At 37.2% G+C, this 21515-nt stretch overlaps 1 protein-coding gene across 7 annotated transcripts in view; it reads left to right on the forward strand.

The window, feature by feature from the left end:
• The window catches only part of RERE (arginine-glutamic acid dipeptide repeats), a 466101-nt gene that overhangs the window by 229822 nt on the left and 214764 nt on the right, over positions 1-21515 (forward strand). For all 7 annotated transcript variants that reach the window (XM_069079575.1, XM_069079574.1, XM_069079576.1 and 4 more), the window contains one exon: positions 6801-6905. In XM_069079575.1, the coding sequence (XP_068935676.1) occupies positions 6801-6905 (105 nt within the window). The remainder of the gene's footprint in view (positions 1-6800; positions 6906-21515) is intronic.

A 21515-nucleotide genomic window follows, 5' to 3' on the forward strand; every position in this document is an offset into this window, starting at 1 on the left:
AGAGGTATTGATTTGCCAATGGTCACAAACCTAGCAAACATTAGAGTCAAGATTTGATCCATCCTTCTGATTCCCTGTTGCTTTCTCTTTTACTGTTGAGGCCTTCCTCACAGTCATTTAAGGCTTACAAGCCAGGTATCTTACTTTTTCTTTGATTTTTCTTTGATCTCTCCCACCTCTCCGATCCAGTCAATTTTTAAATCTTTCCTTTCTTTCCACTTAACATCTCTCAAATATGCCCTTGTCTCTCCTCTATTCTTTGTATCTTGCTTGTACACTGATGGTACATATCTCCATTCAAGAGCTCCTTGAGGTCAGGGACTAGGTTGTTTTTGTTGTTGTTGTTTATTCATTCATTTATTGATTTATTTTTTAGTAACACAGTGACTAGGATAGAGAAGGCTCTGAAAATAAATGCTAGTTGATTGGCTGATTGTACATTTACTGCCCTTATATCTAATTACAGTGTTAGGTACTTGAGGAGCAAAGGATGACATAGTAGCTGGCACGTACTACATTCTTAATAAACATTTGTTGAGTGCCTCCCTGTCTCATTCAATGATCATTCACATATTCAGACTTTATTTTTTTGAGGGGGAAAGGCAAGGCAATTGGGATTAAGTGACTTGCCCATGGTCACACAGCTACTAAGTGTGTCAAGTGTCTAAGGCTGGATTTGAACTAAGGTCCTCCTGACTCCAGGGCCAGTACTCTATTCACTGCACCACCTAGCTGCCCCAGTAAATTTAGACATTTCATTAAGTACCCATTATGTGATGGTGGTGATGATGATGATGATGATGATGATAGTAGTGGTGGTGAAATTGGTTAGTAGAAGAATGAAAGGAATATTTTGTTGTTTTTAGTTAGAATTCATCTTGGGATGATTTTTTTTTTAAATTTCCTCTTTGGTTAGGGAAATATATGTCAACTTAGTATCTCCATTTATACCTCAGTGCATGCTTTTCCATATAGTAAATATTATAAAGTTTATGTAGATTCTTTAGTACTAGTAATGCCTAAAGAGGAGAGACTTTGATCATCATATATGATAGTCTTTGCCTTAGAATATGGATTACTGGATTCCAGGCTTCTGACTTATAAATAAGTTTCAATTGGGGCATTGCTTTTACAAAAGAAAATGAAAAAAAAAATTGCTTTTCTTTTGGGTAATTTTTTTCTCTTTCTGTCAGTTTCTAAAACGAAAGGAGTAAAAGAATTTTTTTTATGACAGCTTTTTAAAAATATATTTTCGACAGCATTGAGGGCAGAAGATCTTTGTTTCTGATCAATCAGGAAACATTCATTCAACTCTGTATACCATGCTCTGGGCTAAGAACTACAGATACAGAGAAGCAAAAACAGTCCCTGACTTAAGGCACTTATATTCAAACAAAAGAGATAACAAGTATATAAATAAGTACAGAAATAACATTAATCCAAATTAATCTTTAGGCAAAGGCATTAGTAACTGGGTTGGCCATAGAGGCATTCTAGAAAATATGATATTTGCGTGTAGTCTTGAATAAAACCAAGTCTGAAAGGCAAAGGAGGGAAAGGAGACCATTCTAGACATCGTTATAGGAAACAAAGTTGCTTTTGTCATAAATCTCTTCCTTCCCATCTCCTTTTCATTTTGTGACTCCTACTTATTCCTTCCTCACTCTGTCCTGTTGACACAGTCACACTGGTTACAATTTGATTCATTCCATTCATTCACTGTTCAAGATGAAGAATTTGTAAGACTTTTTGCTCCCCATTGCCATTCCAAGCTCATCCTCTGCCTCCATCATCTCACTCATTAAGTTCTTCTCCTTTGAGAGTCACCCATCAGGACCTTAAGAATCAATCACAAGTTTTGTTAACTGTTTCCTACCCTTCTCTTTCAGTGTGTTTAGTGCCTTCCTCAGTGAACCACAGCTTATTCTCTTCCTAAACACCCACCTTCATAATAGAATTCAGCAGATATATTTCAGTTCTTTCTAATTGTTTTACATCTCAGTTCCTCAGTTCATTCATTTCCCATGATTTACTTCTCTACCTCACTATAGCTATATTCAGAGATGGTCAACCCTTCATTTCTCCATTGCCTACAAGTGTTCCACATCTGTGTTTATTAACTGTAAAATTTGTGTTATTGATCATAATATGTTGTCATTGCACTTTTCCTTCTGTCTTGCAATTTCATCATTTCTTCCAATCCCTTGAATCCTTAGTTCTTTCACAGTCCAGCACCCTAGAACTGCCTACACTGCCCTCTTTCTTTTCTTTTTTCAATCCTATATATAATTTTCTGCATTTAAGGACATGATTCTTAAAAGTGATTCAGAGACTTCAGCAGACAGCGAAAGGGTTAAGAACCCCTTGGAGGCACAAAAATCATGTGACTAGACCCACTTCAGATTTGGTACAGAATCTCAGCCGGGCCCTTATTTTATCAGCATAATTATTTTATATCTTCCTATTTAACTCACTCACCTGCTCTTCACAATGGATTTTTCTTTTTTTTTCCTTTTTCAAATGCTTCATTAACTTCTGATTTACATCATTCATTTCCGCCAGATTTTAACAAATTTTCTCCCCGTTTTGCCCCTACCCACTACCCCAGAATAGCAGTCCCACAGGAGATCCCCTCCTCCAATCTGCTCTCTCCCATATTTTCTCTCATATCCCATATGTATATGTGTGTGTGTGTGTGTGTGTGTGTGTATTTTAAACATTTGATTTTCAAAGTTTGAATTCCAGATTCATTTCCCTTCCTCCCTTGTTACCCACCCTTACTGGGAAGATAAGCAGTTCAGTGAAGGTTGTACATGTGTAGCTAATGCAAAACATTAACATAGTAGATATATTGTAAAAGACTGACTATATTTCCCTATCCCACCTCCCACTTGTTCTATTCTCTACTTTGATCCCATCCTTTTTCAAAAGTGGGTACTTCCAACTTCCCTCCTCCCTCCCCAGCATGCCCTCCCATCATTCCCCCCTACTCTCCTGTAGGGTGAGATACCCTATTTAGTGTGTATTTCATTCCCTCCCCAAGCCAAATTCAATGAGAATAAGGTTGACCCATTCCCTTTTGCCTTCCTATTCTTCCCCTCCATTGTAACCATTTTCCCTTGCCTCTTCTCTATGAGATAGTTTACCCCATTCTGTCTTTCCCCATCTCCTCTCATTATATTCCTCTCTCACCTCTTAATTTCCCCTTTTAAATATCATCCCTTCCTATTAAATTGGTACTGTGCCCTCTATCTATGTATACCTGTAAACATATAAACACATTCACATACATGTATTCATATGCCTATACATCCTCATATATAGACATATATAAATTTCTATTCCCTTCAACTATTTTCATACTGAGAAAAGTTTCATCAGTTGCAATTATTGTTTTTCCATGTAGGAATGTTAATAGTTCAACTTTGATAAGTTCCTTATGATTTCTTTTCCCTGTTTACCTTCTCATGCTTCTCTTGCTTCTTGTATCTGAATGTCAAATTTTCTATTCAACTCTGGTTTTTTCATCAAGAATGCTTGAAAGTCCTCTCTTCCTCTGAATGTGACCATATTTTCCCCTGAAACGTGATACTCAGTTTTGCTGGGTAGATGATTCTTGGTTTTAATCCCAGCTCTTTTGACCTCCAGAATATCACATTCCAAGCCCTTCGATCCTTCATTGTAGAAGCTGCCAGATCCTGTGTTATCCTGATTGTGTTTACACAGTATTCAAATTGTTTCTTCCTAGCTGCTTGTAATATTCTCTCCTTAATCTGGGAATTCTGGAACATGGCTATAACATTCCTAGGAGTTTTCTTTTTGGTATCTTTTTCAGGAGGTGATCGGTGGATTCTTTCAACCTCTATTTTGCCCTCTGGTTCTAAAACATCAGGGCAGTTTTCTTTGAGAACTTCCTGGAGGATGATTTCTAGGTTCTTACTTTGGTCATGGCTTTCAGGTAGTCCAATAATTTTTAATTATTTCTTCTGGATCTATTTTCCAGGTCAGTGGTTTTCCCCATGAGATATTTTACATTGCTTTCTATTCTATCATTTGTTTGGATCTGTTTAACAGCATCTTGATTTCTCATAAAGTCATTAGCTTCCATTTGCTCCAGTCTAATTCTGAAGCAATGATTCTCCTCAGTGAGCTTTTGAGATTCTTCTTCCATCTGGCAAATTTGGCTTTTTAAGGCATTCTTCTTCTCATTGCCTTTTTGAGCCTCTTTTGCCATTTGAGTCAGTCTATTTTTTAAGGTATGATTTTCCTCAGTCAGGCTGTGGACTCTCATTTTGTAATTTTCTTGCATTGTTCTCATTTCTCTTCCCAATTTTTCCTCCACTTCTCTTATCTGCTTCTTAAGTTCCTCTATGGCCTGTAACCAGCTTGTATTTTCCTTTGAAGCTTTTGGTGCAGGAGTTCTGACTTCACTGTCTTCCTCCTGTTCTATGCTTTGCTCCTTTCTGTCCCCCAAATAGGAGTCTAATATTGGGTTCTTCTGTTTGCTTTGTTTCCTTTGCCTGGTCATGTTGCCACTCAATAAGTAATTGACTTTTGGGCTTTTTGCCCCAGTAGGACTCTGCTACAATACAGGGGAGCTTTGTACCAAACGCTGGGGTTTTATCAGCTGCTGGAGGTATTATTTGCGTGCCCTTGCTGAAGCCTCCACATGCTCTGGCAAGCTGGACACGCACCCCAGGACTTCTACCCTAGACCACAGTCCAGATCCAAGCAGGTTAAAGCAAGAACAACTACCCCTCAGATTGGTTGCTTGATCCCCCTTCACTCTGCAGGCCAGGAGCTGAAGGTGCCAAGTAGGGGTGGCTGCACAGCCATGGCTCTTCAGTGGCTTCTCGCCCCAGGGTCAAAAGCCGAGGTGCTCCCAACTACTGGGTCCCAAAGTCCACAGTGCACTGACCTCTCACTTTGTTCTTAGCATCTTTGTGTTGATAATTCTAGACTGTCACAGCTGCTGGTGATCTGGAGTCCCTACAGCCGGTGGCTGGTCAGGCCCACCCTGGGGCTAACACCTCCAGCTCACGTGGGCCTGGGCTCGGCTCCCAGAGCACTGGACTGGCTGATTCCTGCCGGGCTCTCCTCAGCGGGAGGTTAGCTTCTCTGTGTCATTTTGTGGGTTCTGTATCTCCAAAGTTTGTTCAGAGTCCCCTTTACATTGTTTGGGAAAGCCGGAGCCGGATGGAGGTCCTGCTTCTGCTCTGCCATCTTTACTCCACCCCACAGTGGATCTTTCAAACCTTTTCATCCCTCCTCAAACCTCCTGTGAAAGCTTCCCTTTCCCTCTATCTTCTCAGCTGAGAATCGGTAGCCTCATAATTTGCTAAAAACAAAACAAAACAAAAAACTGAGGCCACTGACTGAGAGCTACTTCTTTCTTCAGCTCACCCCTTCCAGATGCCTTCTGCCACCCTCTCCTCATTCACCCCTTTCCACAAAACCAGGTCACCTTTCTTCTTGCTAAGAAAACCCTCTTTCTCAAGCAGTTTCATTCTAGCCCATCTCCAGTGGATTACTCCCTTTATCATCTCTACTGTCACACTAATATTCAGTTATTTCCTCTTTACTGACTGCATCCTTACTACCTGCAAACTTTCCCATTATTCCCATATCCTCAAAAAATCTCCCTTGATCATTCTATCACCATTAAATTATCATATCTGTTTTGCCTTTTTTAGCTAACCCCATGAAAACTGTTTACAATGCGTATCTTGAATTCCTGTTCGTTTACTCTTTTCTTAACCCCCTACAGTCTGGCTTCTGACCTTATCTTTCAACTGAAACTTCTCTATTTTCAGCTGCCATTGATCTCTCAATTACCAAATCTAATGTCTTCTTCTCAGTTCTCATCCTTCCTGACTTCCTTGGGCACTATTGACTACTGTCTTCTCCCTAAGTTGTCAGGACACCACTCTCTCCTTGTTCTCTTCCCCCCTGTTTGACCACTCCTCACTTTCCTTTCCTGCATCTTCATACAAGTCATGTCCACTAAAACTGAATAGTCTCTGTTCTGGTCCCTCTTCTTTTTCTTTCTATACTTTTTGTTTGTTGATTTCATCACCTTGCATGGATTCAATGATCATCTTTATGGTCATGACTTTAAAATCTACCTATCTAGCTGTAACCTCTCTGCTGACCTTCAGTCTCACATTTCCAATTGCCTGGAGACCTTGGACATTTATGTCCATTCATAGATTTCAAATTCATAGACCCAAGTCAGATAAAAATGTAATGTGGAAATGTTTAGAAAAATAAATAAAAATATAATAAAACATTATACAACAACCTATAAAATAACATAGATAGTGATCATTTGTGGTTTTCTAAGTCAATATTCAAGCCACAGATAGCTTTTTCTTTTTTTGCTTTCTGGAGGGCAATTGGGGTTAAGTGACTTTCCCAAGATCACAAGGCTAGTTTTTGTGTTAAGTGTCTGAGGCCGAATTTGAACTCAGGTCCTTCTGACTCCAGGGCCAGTGCTCTATTCACTGTGCCACCTAGCCGCCCTGGGCTGCTCTTTTCTTAAGGTAAAGGTGTTAGATTGGATTACCTCTGACATCTTTAACTCTACGGAATATGCCAATTGGAATATGGTCTACGGAATATGTCAATCAGATGTGATGTGACCTGTGATGAGAGGAAGGGTTCTAACTTTTTTTCCTCCTTTTTTGCTTTCTCCTGGAGTACTTAAGGAGTTTAGTATTTGTCCTTCTTTCTTGAGATTATTTTCACTTGTAATTTTTTTCTTATAATTTTCCTGATATCTTTTTTTCCTTAATTTTCAGAGGGAAGTGTAATATCTCCCATTTTTCTGACATATTTGCTGCCAGAGAGTTTAAAGCTCGTGTGGATTCATTTTTCTATATATTGGGTTACAATCCAGAGACAAGGTAAGTAATTCACTTTTTCCTTTTTAAACCCCATTTATTCAGTTTTTGATCAATTTTCAGCAAATACACATTATCACTTCAATTGAAGTTCATGTAAGAACCTATTGCCTCATTCCTGTGGATGAAATGTGATCCTAAAGCTTGGGAAGGAACAGACTCTTTGATATTTGTTTGGTTTTTGCGTGTATGTGCATTACTCTACACACATATGGATAAAATTTACACACTACAAAAGTGATATTTTAGGGGCCGCTAGGTGACGTAGTGAGTAAGTGTGCTGGCCCAGGAGTCGGGAGGACCCGGGATCAGTTCTGGCCTCTGATATTTAACACCCACACAAAAAAAACTGGCCGTGTAACCTTGAGCAAGTTACTTAACCCCAATTGATTTTTTTTTAAATGATATTTTAAAACAAGATTATTGTTGTGAGTTATATTCACCAATATATCATCCAAACAGGGGATGAAAATTCAGGATGAAAACTGTGCATTTAGCAATGGAGATGTGGCAGAGGCAGACTTTTTGTAGGTTGTCTTTGTAGATTTTAAAATGGCTGATTACTACCATGCAGATGGAGAAGTAACATATCTATAGTGAGGCTTTATTCTTTTTTGTTTTTTGGAGGGCAATTAGGGGTAAATGACTCGCCCAAGGTCACATGGCTAGTTTTTATGTTAAGTGTCTGAGGTCAGATTTGAACTCAGGTCATCCTGACTCCAGGGCCTGTGCTGTATTCACTGCACCACCTACCCACCCCTTGAGGCTTTATTCTTTCCATATCACAGTGCAGGGAATAGCTCTAAGTCTTTTGGTCATGTTTGCAGGAGCTCATGAACTTTATCAGTTTTTTATTATCACCTTGTACATTTTCATCAATACTAACTAACTTTTACTAACTTGGCCTTTTAAAGGTATGTATGAATATAATTTAGGACAGATTAATAAATTCTTAAGTGATACTGAAACACAATAGTAAGAAGAATAATGTGGCCAAAAACCTTTCACTGCAGCAGTTTTTGATTTGAGGCCATGTAGGACAAAATTCAACTAACTCTTGTCTTTGATAAGACTTAAAAACTAAGGCTTTTCTTGATTATTGAAAGCCTGGAATATTTCATTTAAAATACAGGACTACGAAATGCTTTTTAGCAGAGGAGTGATTTGAGTAAATTTGCATAAATATTTATATGTAAATTGTGAAAAGAATTTATTAGAGTGACGGAGGTTGAGGCACTGATTGGGGGACTGTTTTTATAGTGTATATGCATGGTAGTGAAAGGCTCTATGTTAGATAAATGTCAGTGGGAAGAGAATGGTTGAGGTTGGTTTAATGGAGTTGACTGAGTAACAGTTTATTAAATGTTCTGTGTTTAGGCCAACAGAATACATTCATAATTGTAACACCGAGTTATATTATGAAGAAACTAATATAGGTAAACGAAAAGAAACTTGGTAAAACGATTACCTCATTAATAACAACAACAACCACAGCCACAACTAACATGTATATAATACTTACTATGTGCCACATACTGTCCTAAGTGCTTTTTAATAATATTATCTCAATTGATCTTCATAACAACCCAGAGAGGTAGGTGCTATTATCACCCCCATTTTAAAGATGAGCAAATTGAAGCATTCTGGGGTGATGTGGCCAGGGTCACACAGCTAACTAGTTTGTGAGTATGACTGAATTTGAACTCAAATCTTCCTGACTGCAGACTCAGTGCTCTCTGTTCTGCACCTCTTTAGCAGAAATGAGTGAATAGTCTTTTGCATTCTTTTTTTTTTTTTTTTTGCTTTTTGCAGGGCAATTGGGGTTAAGTGACTTGCCCAAAGTCACTCAGTAAGTGTGTCAAGTGTCTGAGGCCAGATTTGAACTCAGGTCCTCCTGTTTGCAGGGCTGGTGCTTTATTCACTGTGCCATCCAGCCACCCCCTTTTGCATTCTTTAAGCAATTTTCTATTTAATATGTAATTTTCTAATTTTCTGTAAATTTATAAAATTTCCATTTAATATATGATATGAAGCTAGTTGTAATATTTTGGCAGCTTTAACACTAGTTTCATTTTTGCTCAATTTGTTATTGTGTGCATTTTCTTTTCATTGAGATTACTGAGAAATGTTATGGGAAAATCTCACACTTGCTTGTTTGGGCCTTCAACCTTAACAGATAAAAGGGAACAAATCATCGTTCCTTCTTTATGGGATTCCCAGCAGCAAAACCCAGTGCCGCAGTTAAATAGAAGGGCTATAATGTATGACTTCTTTTCTTATCATCAAGCATATTGTTTCCAGCCTCTACTTAGAATAAAGTCACAATGGTGACTGTACTTTTATTTAAAAAAACATGCCAAATAGACTTTACCAAGAAGCTAGGCAGAGGGGTAGAGACTTGTCTGGTATATGTTAACTCACAAGGTGACTTGTAGTTTTAATATCTTCATTTCCTGGTATTCTTTCCAGCTTGTTATCCATATCTCCTAGATACACAAATGTACACACAAACTGAAGGTCAGAAAGTTCATCCCAGAGTCTAGGACTTTATATTTACTTATCTAATTGGTAAATTATTATTTGCTAATTTGGCTAACTTACTGCCCAAACGTGGTGGTGTAGTAGATGGAATATTCGGCCTCAAATCAGGAAAACTCAACTTCCTGAGAGCAATTCTGACCTCAGAAAAACTTGCTGTGTGACCCTGAGCAAGTCACCTAACCTTATTTGCTTCACTTACTCATCCTTCAAACGAGCTGGAGAAGGAAATGGGAAACCATTCCATTATTTTTGCCAAGAAAACCCCAAATGGAAGATGTCAGACATGACTAACACACCTGAACAACAACTAAAGGCAGTCTTTTTATTCTTCTCTAATAAAATTTCCATCTCTTTTCCCACAAAAAAATTATGCCAGATGTTTTCCTCTCTTTCTCCTTTTTTGTTCAGCTGAGTAATTTTGCTTTTTTACTTACTGAGGAAAATAGACCCTTTAAATGTTTCCTCTTCTCGTTCTCTTCATCCTAAAATTATTTGACATGAACCAAATCTCCTTTGTCTTAAGTCTCTGTCAGATCATCTATTTGCCAAGAGTAGCCTCCTTTCCCCTTTTGAGAACTTGATCCCTTACACCCTTATCTTCTGTATATTGCATCCACAATCCTCCACCTTCCACCTCCTACCTTCCATCTTCAGTCTCTCTGTATCAAATGATTTCTTCCCTACTTTCATTCAGTCAATTGTGCCTGCTGTGTTCCACGCGTGGAGCTCAGCACTGGAGTTACAAAGGAAAGGAAAAACATTCTCTGTTTTCAAGGAGCTTATAGTCTAATGGGGAAGACAGCATGCAGACAGCTATGTATATAAGATATATACATTATAAATTGGGGATAGTCTCAGAGGAAGATTCAGACATGATTAGTACACTTGAAAATTATTGCTGCTTCAGGTGAAAGATCTACATGTTGCATTGGAACTTGGGAACCATTTTTTTCCTTTTCCTTGACAAAGCTAGTAGTTCTACTTTGGGTGCCATTGTTCTGGAGGGGAATGGTTTTTAAATGCTGACTCCAAACACTGGCACCAGAAGCATTGTCTTTTCAAACTCTGTTTTATTTCTGGTTTGGTTCCCAGTAGGTGATAGTGCATATTTCTAGAAAGTGAAATATGCCAGTTTCTTTTCATGAGGACAGTATGAAAACCACAAATGATGTTGGAAAGTAGGTTGTCGTCCCCCTCCCCTCAATTATGTCAATCTGTTGAGCATTTTATGAGGTAGTTGTATTCTTCATGTGATTATTGGTGATGGACCTAGGTGTCTTTAACTTTCCTCTTCTTACTGGTGTTTTTTATTATCTTCCCAATGGGAATAAGGAGTAGGGAATGGGTGATTCTTTGTAATTGGCTGAATTTCTTTTCTCATGCTTTGTTAGGAATTTGAAATTAATTCATTTGATCCTCAACTAGAAGATATGGTCATTTTTTTTTGTTTGTCTTTGTACTACCATTTTGATACATTCTCAGGGCTGTGATTTGTTTTTATAAAAAGGAAACCAAATATAATCATACAAGGAATATGTTGGGACAGAATTTGATAGTTGAAAGGGTGAGATCAGAGGTTCGTAAGATGAAAGGGATTTTTGAGTGAAAAATAGTAGCTCACATATTGAACATTTTATCTAATTGGACATTAATTTGGACTATTGCTTTGAAACTATTTGCTTTTTACTTATTTCTGCTTCATTCATTTCAGTTTACCTATGCTCAATGCACAGGTCAATCTCAAGCTTGTTTCTCCTGTCAGCAGGATAATGAAATTAGAAGTCTTGCTTTGTTGGAAGTATCTGAAACAAAATATATTTAGAGAAAGCAATTGAATTCCATTTGCTTGGAATTATGTAGCAAAGCAAATTTGTACATGCAACATTTTATAAAAAACACACGATCATCAAGATCATAATTATAGTCATATGCACTGTCTTTTTTCCCCTTATGTATTTAGCAAATGTTGATCTTGTGCCCTAGCCACTTGAACTAACTTTGGCCTAGAGAGCCTGTGTTGGAACTGTTATGTAGGCAACTGTAAGCTGCCAGGTATTCTTTCTATATTGTTTGTAAGAGGCTTGACAAGTCAAAAATTGTTAACGTAACTAAGAGAATAAAGAATATTAAAATACATATGCATTTTAAAACCACTTTTAAAAAATTCATTTATAGTGTTGAGTTAAACCATGTACAACCAAATTTTAGGTTTTTATTTCTTTTTATATTATTCTCTTCCTATCATCACTTACCCCAACTTCTACTGAGCAAATTTTAAAAAGAAACCCTTAAAAATAAAGCCCTCAGGGGTGGCTAGGTGGCGCAGTAAATAGAGCACCAGCCCTGGAATCAGGAGGACTTGAGTTCAAATCCAGCCTCAGACACTTAACAGAAAAACTAGCCGTGTGACTTTGGGCAAGTTACTGAGCTCCAACTGCCCCTCCAAAATAAAAAGGCAAAAAAAAAATAATAAAGCCCTCAGTACATAGTACATAATCCAGTGAAAAACATCTCTATATTATGTATCTCTGAAAACTTAAGTCTTTCTCTGAATTTTTAAGTTCACCTCTCTGAGAGGCAAGAGGTGAGTAGCTTATTCCATTCTTGTTTTGGAGGATTAGTTTATCATTGTATTGATCAGAATTCTAAAGTCTTTCAAGTTTATTTTTGTCTATAACATTGTTATTATTGTATAGATTGTTCTCGTTTTTCTTTCTTTGCTCTATATGAGTTTGTAGAGATCTTCTCAATTTCCAGAAATTATCTGTTTCATCTGATTATATTCTTATACCACAATTTGCTTAGCCATTTCTCATTAGGAGTTTAGTTTCCAATTTTTAGCTACCATCAAATTAGCTCCTATAAACATTTTTGTATATAAAGGACATTTGCTGCTTAAAAAACAAAAATAAAAACTCAAACTTTATTTGTAGGCATGGCTCTAGTATTAATATAGCTGGGTCAAGTAGTATTAATATAGCTGGGTCAAGTTAAATAACTTCTTGGGGATAGTTCCAAATCGATTTAGAGAATGACCAGATTTACAGGGGTGGGGAATTTGCATCCTCGAGGCCACATGTAGTCCTCTAGATCCTCAAGTGTGGCCCTTTTACTGGATCCAAACTTCAAGAACAAATTCACCTCACTTGAGGACCTAGAGGGCCACATGTGGCCTCAAGGCTGCAACAGGTTCCCCATTTCTGAACCAGAATAATTCATAACTACATGAATAGCGAACTGATGTACCTTTTTCTCACAACCCCTCCAACATTTGTCCTTTTTTCCATTTTGTCATCATTGCCTATCTGCTGAGTATGAGGTCATACCTTAGAGTTGCTTTAATTTGCATTCCTGTAATTTTATTTACGATTTCAGTCTTTCCCTCCCACTGTTCTTCCATCACCCATTAAGAAGGCAAGAAAGACAAAGCCACATATGTATGTGTGTATGTATATATGTATACACACATATATACATACATACACATACATGCATATATAGATACAGAACCCAGGCAAGCATGTCACCATGAAATTGATGTACAATGCTGATGAAGTCTCTGGGTAAACAAATTTTAACATAATTTTCCATAAGCCCTCATGACTAACAGTGTCAGAGACCTTGGTCAGATCTATAAACATTGTGTACAGACCTCTGTTTTGCTCCTGGCATTTTTCCTAGGGTTGTTGTGCAGCAAACACCATATCAACTGTCCCTCGGCCCTTTCTGAGGCCATACTGGCTCTCAGGTAGATGACCATCTTTCAGAAGAAGGATCAGCCTATTAAGGAGGACTGTGGCAAGAATCTTACCAGCAATGACTAAGAGAGAGATATCCCTCCTCCTCTCCCCCCGTGATTGTCACAGGACAATCTATTTGCTTTACCTTTGTAAGATGGACAATGGAGGCATCCTTGAACTCATCGGAAATAACCTTCTTTTGCCATATAACCTGGAAAATTTTAGTCAGCTTTTGTTTGAGTAATGGACCCCCTACCTTGTAAATCTCAGCTGGAATAGAATAAGTACCAGGTGCTTTGTCACATGAAAGAACCTAATGACATTCAAAACCTCCTCTTCCCTTGGAACTTCGGGTAGGGAGGGATTGACTTCAACCTGAGGTAAATGGTCAGTGGCCTCGGCATTGATTGATGATGATCTGTTGAGAACACTTACGGAAATGTTCAGCCCATCTCTCTAGGATCATATCCTTTTCACTAAGCAATGTGACTCCATCAGCACTGAGTAGTTGAGGTGCACCAAAGGTGCACATAAATAGCCTTTAGGGCATCATAAAAGTGTTTTGGATTGTCACGATCAGCATAAAACTTGAATTTCACCTGTCTTTTTTACTAAGCCATGAATCCTGCATCTCTCTAAGCTTTGCTTTCACTTTACTTTTGATGGCATGAAATGCAGCTTTCTTAGAGATGGATAAACTATCCTGCTGGTAAACCCTGTGGAGTTCTCGTTTTTTTATTTAGCAGCTTCTGAATTTCCCTGTTATTTTTATCAAACCAGTCTTGGTGTTTGCAAGTCTTCTGGCCCAGGTGAGCAAATGCAGTGCTATACACAAGAATCTCTGAAAGCTGCCCACTCCTTTTCTGTTCCACTGTTGCCAACTCTGTTGGCTCAACTTTCCCTCCAACTTAGTAACAAACTGTTCCTGCTCAGAGAAGAACTCTAATTTGATACACACATACACACTTATTCACATAAACACATATGTAAAATCTGTTATATAGATATTACATATAGAATATATATGCAGTATGTATGTGTGTATATATATAAAATCAAGCAAAATAAATTTAGCATTAAATATTTTGAAAAAATTGCATTATCAACTCATTCTGGAAGTGGATAGCTTGTTTTTATCATGAGTCCTTTAGAATTTTGGTTGGTCATTGTGTTGATCAGAGTTCATAAATTTTTCAGGCTTGTTCATTTTACAATATTATTATAGAAATTATTCCCTTTGTTCTACTCACTTCTCATTTTGTCAGTATGTAAAAGGCTTCCTTGGTTTTTCCAAAGCCATCCCCCTTATTGTTTCTTACGGCACAGTAGTATTCTATAACATTCATATACCATAACTTGTTTAGTCATTTCCCAAATGATTGGTATCCACACAGTTTCTAGTTCTTTGTCACAATGAAAAGAGATGCTTTAAATATTTTTGAGACCTTTTCCCCTTTTTCTTTGAAGTAGCTGTGGGGAAAAAAGAAGAAAAAGTATAAGAGTTTAACATATAGGGCAATATACAGTTAGCGATCATAACTGAATGGGATGCACTCACCCACAAAATAGAAGAGGATAGCAGAATGGAATAGAAGCCAAATCCAACAATGTATTATTTACAAGAAACACACTGGAAATAGAACCGGGCATAGAAAATTAAAATAAGGTACTAAAGCAGAACCTGTTATGCTTCAGCGGAAGTAGAAAAGGCTAGGGAATACTCAAGATCTTGCAAAGCAGCCTCAGAAATAGACCTAATTAAAAGAGACAAACTGAGAAACTACATTTTACTAAGAGATATCATAGATAATGAATTATTGTTAATACTAAGCATCTAGCTAAACAATATGTAACTACTGAACAAAGATCTAGCATCTTACTTATTTTTAATATTATTCTCTTAAACATATTTTATCATGTGTTTTTAAAAATTTTGAGTTCCAGATTTTCTCCTTCATTCTTTTCTTCCCATTGAGAAGGCAAGCAATATGATATCAATTATATAAGTGAAGTCTAGTATCTTAATTCTTAAAGGAAAATTAAATGTATTACAGGGAGAAATAGTAAAATAATAATATTAGGGATCTCTATTTATCCCTCTGAGACCTAGATATATCTCACTTTAAAAAATAGAAAAGAATTTAAGGGCCTGATTAGAATTTTAGATAGTTACATAAAATAGACCTGGGTAATATTGGTATAGCACTGTCATGAAAATTGACACATGTTGTGTATTAAAAATCTTACAAATGCAACAAAGCAGAAATATCAAATGCATTCAGATTTAGTCAACAAAGAACCTTTGGAGCAAATATTAGAAATTTATTGGACACTAGATAATGCTAACAAATGGGTAGTTCAAAGAACAAATCATAGAAACAATTATTTCTTATTTTTTATTTATTTTTGCTTTTTGGAGGGCAGTTGGGTTAAGTGACTTGCCCAAGGTCACACAGCTGGTTTGTGTGAGTGTGTGTGTGTGTGTTAAATGTCTGAACAATTATTTCTTTAAAGGTGACAACAGTTAGATATAATATACCAAATTTATGGGTTACAATCAAAACAGTAAGGGGGGGAATTTATATTTCCAAAGACTTTCCTCGGTAGAAGAGAGAAGGGGCGAGATCAGCAGATAGGGCATGCAATCCAAAAACTAGAAAATGAACAAAATAAAAAACCCTCAATTAAACACCAAAATAGTAATCCTTAAAACCACAAGAGAGATTAACAAAATTGAAAGCAGAATAATCCTTAAATTAACAAGCAAAACCAAGAGATGTTTAAAACAACAACAAAATAGATAAACCATTAGCTAATTTTATTTTTTAAAGAAAAAAAATTACCAGTATTGAAAATGAAAAAGAAGAATTCACAACCAATTAAGAAGTCATAAGAGCAGTTATTAGGTACTGTTTTGTCTCACTCTATGCCAATAAACCTCGCAATCTAAATGAAACAGATGAATATATAAAAAATATAAATTTTTCCAACTAACTGCCCTGGAAATAGACCATATAAACCATAACCAAACTCCCACAGGAAAAGATCCCTAGACTAGATGTATATACAAGTGAATTCTACCAATATTTGAAGAAAATTCCAATACTACATAAACCATTTTGAAAAAAAATAGGTAACAAAGTTTCCTTACCAAATTCCTTTTTTTGACACGTCTTGAAACCTAAAGCAGGGAGGGTGAAAATAGAGAAAGAAAAACTGTATACCAGTAACCCTAGTGAGTATTAATGCAAAAATTTTTATTATAACAGTATATCATAAAGAAAGATCATATACTATGACCAGGTTTTGTATTTCTACCAGGAATACTGGACTGGTTCAATATTTACTATAACCATAATTGGCCATATTAATGACAACAAAGATCATGATTATTTCACAGATGCGGAAAAATCTTATGACAAAATGCCACATCTAATCCTGCTTTTAAAAATTTTAGAAAGTATAGGAATAGATGCTTTCCTAAACCAAGAACTAACATCATCTGTAATGAGGATAAACTACAAGCTTTTTCAGGAAGATCAGCAACAAAGCAGGGATGTCCATTATACCCATTACTATTCATTATTGAAGAAGCATAAAGGCTATTATCACAATGAGACAAGAGAAAAGAATTGAAAGAATAAGCATGGGACAGAATAAGCATTTGTTTCATTCTGTGTATTATTTTCACTTTTTAACAGATGGAACGACCTGAAGGTCAAAGCAGTTATTTAACTGGTTTTGAATCATAAAATGGAAGTTCCTTGGAGTTCATGCAGTCCCCTTTTTTTACATTAAACTGGGTCCTGGTGAAAGTATGGGACGTGCAGAAGTTATGCAGTCAGTTAGTAACATACTTCAAACAAGAATTCTGCCCTCTTGGCTTATAATGTGATTCTCTTTTCACAATATTTTCCTGACTGTCTTGCCCAGAGCCACCATGATTGCCAGTTCTGGGGCCAGAAGTCAGTTCTTCTCAATGTGAGCTTTGGATTTTCCACTACAGTATACTTTCTCTAAGTGGTTACTCATTTATTTTCTTAGTTCAGATATAATTTTCATGCAACTTTGATGTTAAAAAGTTTTGGGGAATATTCACATAATTCTCTTTGATGACTTTTCCTTTACCTACTCAGGAATGATTTACATCTTTTAGAATTGTTTTCTTGAAATAGTCTTCCTGGACTGAATTCTCCTGCAGAAAATTTTATACCTTGATAGCTTTCCTATACTCTGAACCCTTTGAAAGCTCCTCTTCTTGAATCTGTGTTTTATGTCAGTCTGTATCTTTCTGCTGACACGAATTGAAACGTGTAAGGATCACTCGCCACCCCCTACGTTCCTATCATTTCTCCCCTAGCAACCAGTTTTCACATTGTTGGCAAATATCAGTTCCAGAATAGAATTTCTATTGGGTTTTACCTTCTTTTGAAGGAGGAAATTATCTGTAAGTAAAACACAAAATTATTAATGCTCTGCTTTTGTCACAAATCAAAAGTGATGATAGTTGATAATGCTCATCATTTCTATTTTTATGTATCCATGCAAAGTTTGTAATCACTTTCCTGAAATCATTTGTTCCTTCTTTCTGTTTCTGTTCATGCATTCTTTAGTATACTTCCATTTTTACCTTCATTGAACTGTACCCAGATCCTATCCATCATGCTTCCCAGTTCTGCTTCTTAGATTTCTTTGCATAAGCATATTTTCTTGATTGTTAAAAAAAATGTTAATTGATGGCATCACCATAGTTTCCCCAGAAACTCTCTCTACTCTCTTCCCAATCAGCTATCACATTTTATGGATAGTATTGCTTAATGACAAAAGTGAAAAAAAGGTGGAAAAAATTATCATTGAATGATCAATAAATGAAAAATATATGCAGTGTTCTGCAAAAGGGTAGCGTAGGAGTACCTCCACATATTTCTTCTTTTGAGTCATGCTTATTCTTTGTAATTTTGTAACATTCATTTTGGACTTTTGTTGTTGTTATTCTTTCCATTTACATTGTAGTCATTGTGAATATTGTTTTCTTGTCTATCCGTACTTAACCCTGTGATTAGCTCATGTAGATCTTGTTCATATTCCTTGGCATTTGTTAAATCTCATTTTTTATAGCACAGTCATATTCCATTACAGTCTTGTATGGTGGAGTTTTAGATATTTCTCAATCAGTGGGCATCTACATTATTTCCAATTCTTTGCTGTCTTAAAAAATGCTGCTATAAATATTTTGGTGTATATAGGAATTTTCTTTTTATCAATGTCCTTCTTGGGATCTCATCTTAGAAATGGAATCTCTTTGTATGAATCTAAGAATATGGCCATTTTAGTAGTTTTGTTTTCATAAATCTAAATTGCTTTCCAGGGTGATTGTACTGATTAACAGCTCTAACAGCAAATCATTTAAGTGCATATTTTTTTTTCATGAGTCTCTCCAATATTGACTATTTCCATCCTTTGCTCTCTTTGTCAATTTGCAGAAGATACATTACCAACTGAGGATTGTTTTCACTTGCATTTTTCTTTTTAATTGGTGCTATTTTTGTTTTTGTTTTCACTTTTCAAATGTTTTATTAACTTCTGATTTACATCATTCATTTCCGGAAGATTTTGAGTAACAAATTTTCTTCCTATTTTTCCCCTACCCAACGCCCCAAAATAGCACTCCCACAGGATATCCCCTCCTCCAGTCTGCTCTCTCCCATATTTTCTCCCATACCCTTTCGACTTTTCCAGTAGGGCATGGTGGATCTCTGTGCCCCAGTGCCTGCATATCTTATTTCCCAATTACATGTAAAATAGTATTAATAATAGTTGATATATATATATATAATAACATTGTATATTATTTATATGTATTTATTTATATTTATATATTATATATATATAAATAAACATTTGATTTTAAAACTTTGACTTCCAGATTCATTCCCTTCCTCCCTTGTCACTCACTCTTACTGGGAAGATAAGCAGTTCAGTGAAGGTTATACATGTGTAGCTAATGCAAAACAACAACAGTAGATATATTGTAAAAGACTGACTATATTTCCCTTCCTCCTATCCTACCTCCCACTTGTTCTATTCTCTACTTTGATCCTGTCCCTTTTCAAAAGTGGGTGCTTCCAACTTCTCTCCCCCCCCTCCCAGCCTGCCTTCCCTTCCATCATCCCCCCTCTCATCCCCTTCCCCCCTACTCTCCTGTAGGGTGAGATACCCTATTTAGTGTGTATTTCATTCCCTCCCCAAGCCAAATTCAATGAGAATAAGGTTGACCCATTCCCTTTTGCCTTCCTATTCTTCCCCTCCATTGTAAACATTTTCCCTTGCCTCTTCTCTATGAGATAGTTTACCCTATTCTGTCTTAACCCATCTCCTCTCATTATATTTCTCTCTCACCTCTTAAATTCCCCTTTTAAGTATCATCCCTTCCTATTAAATTGGTACTGTGCCCTCTATCTATGTATACCTGTAAACATATAAACACACATTCATATACATGTATTCATATGCCCATACATCCTCATATATAGACATATATAAATTTCTATTCCCTTCAACTATTTTCATACTGAGAAAAGTTTCATCAGTTGCAATTATTGTTTTTCCATGTAGGAATGTTAATAGTTCAACTTTGATAAGTTCCTTATGATTTCTTTTCCCTGTTTACCTTCTCATGCTTCTCTTGCTTCTTGTATCTGAATATGAAATTTTCTATTCAACTCTGGTTTTTTCATCAAGAATGCTTGAAAGTCCTCTCTTCCACTGAATGTGACCATATTTTCCCCTGAAACATGATACTCAGTTTTGCTGGGTAGATGATTCTTGGTTTTAATCCCAGCTCTTTTGACCTCCGGAATATCACATTCCAAGCCCTTCAATCCCTCAGTGTAGAAGCTGCCAGATCCTGTGTTATCCTGATTGTGTTTCCACAATATTCAAATTGTTTCTTCCTGGCTGCTTGTAATATTCTCTCCTTAATCTGGGAATTCTGGAATCTCGCTATGATATTCCCAGGAGTTTTCTTTTTGGGATCTTTTTCAGGAGGTGATTGGTGGATTCTTTCAACCTCTATTTTGCCCTCTGGTTCTAAAATATCAGGGCAGTTTTCTTTGAGAACTTCCTGGAGGATGATTTCTAGTTTTTTTTAATGATCATGGCTTTCAGGTAGTCCAATAATTTTAAAATTATCTCTCCTGGATCTATTTTCCAGGTCAGTGGTTTTTCCCATGAGATATTTCACATTGCCTTCTATTCTTTCATTTGTTTGGATCTGTTTTAACAGCATCTTGATTTCTCATAAAGTCATTAGCTTACATTTGCTTCAATCTAATTCTGAAGCAATGATTCCCCTCAGTGAACTTTTGAGATTCTTTTTCCATCTGGCATATTCGGCTTTTTAAGTCATTCTTCTCCTCATTGCTTTTTTGAGCTTCTTTTGCCAATTGAGTTAGTCTATTTTTAAAGGTATAATTTTCCTCAGTCAGACCGTTGACTCTCATTTCATAATTTTCTTGCATTGTTCTCATTTCTCTTCCCAATTTTTCCTCCACTTCTCTTATCTGCTTCTTAAGTTCCTCTATGGCCTGTAACCAGCTTGTATTTTCCTTTGAAGCTTTTGGTGCAGGAGTTCTGACTTTGCTGTCTTCCTCCTGTTCTATGCTTTGCTCCTTTTTGTCTCCCAAATAGGAAGTCTAATGTTGGGTTCTTCTGTTTGCTTTGTTTCCATTGCCTGGTCATGTCGGCCCTCAGTCGCTTGACCCCTAGGCCTTTTGCCACACTAGGACTCTGCCACCAGACAGGGGAGCTTTTATCCCAAACGCTGAGGTTTTCTCAGCTGCCAGAGGTATTAGATGGGTGCTCTCTCTGAGGCCTCCACACACTGTGGCAAGCGGGACAGGACCTCTACCCTAGACTGCAATCCATATCCAAGAAGGTTAAAGCAAGAGCAATTACCCCTCACACTGGTCACTTGGTCCCCCTACAGTCTGCAGGGCAGGAGCTGAAGCTGCCAGGTGGCGCTGGCTGGCTGTGCAGGAGTCTCAGCGGCTTCTCGCCCAAGGAGCAAAAGCCACCTGCTCCCACTTACTGGGTCCCAAAGTCCAGACTGCACTGACCTCTCATTTTGTCCTTCGCATCTATGTGTAGATAAATCTGGAAATGGCCACAGCTGCTGCTGATCTGGAGTCCCTCAGGCTGGTGGCTGGTCAGGCCTGCCCTGGGGCTAAAGCCTGGCTGTGGGGCTCGGCTCAGCTTCCAGAGCGCTGGGCTGGCTGATTCCTGCAGGCTTGCTGGGCTGTCCTCAGCGAGAGGTTAGCTTCTCTGTGCCATT

The sequence above is a fragment of the Petaurus breviceps genome, unplaced genomic scaffold (genome assembly GCF_028583685.1).
Source record: "Petaurus breviceps papuanus isolate PSGF00001 unplaced genomic scaffold, PetGlider_PUasm1.0 91041, whole genome shotgun sequence".
Lineage (NCBI taxonomy): Eukaryota > Metazoa > Chordata > Mammalia > Diprotodontia > Petauridae > Petaurus > Petaurus breviceps.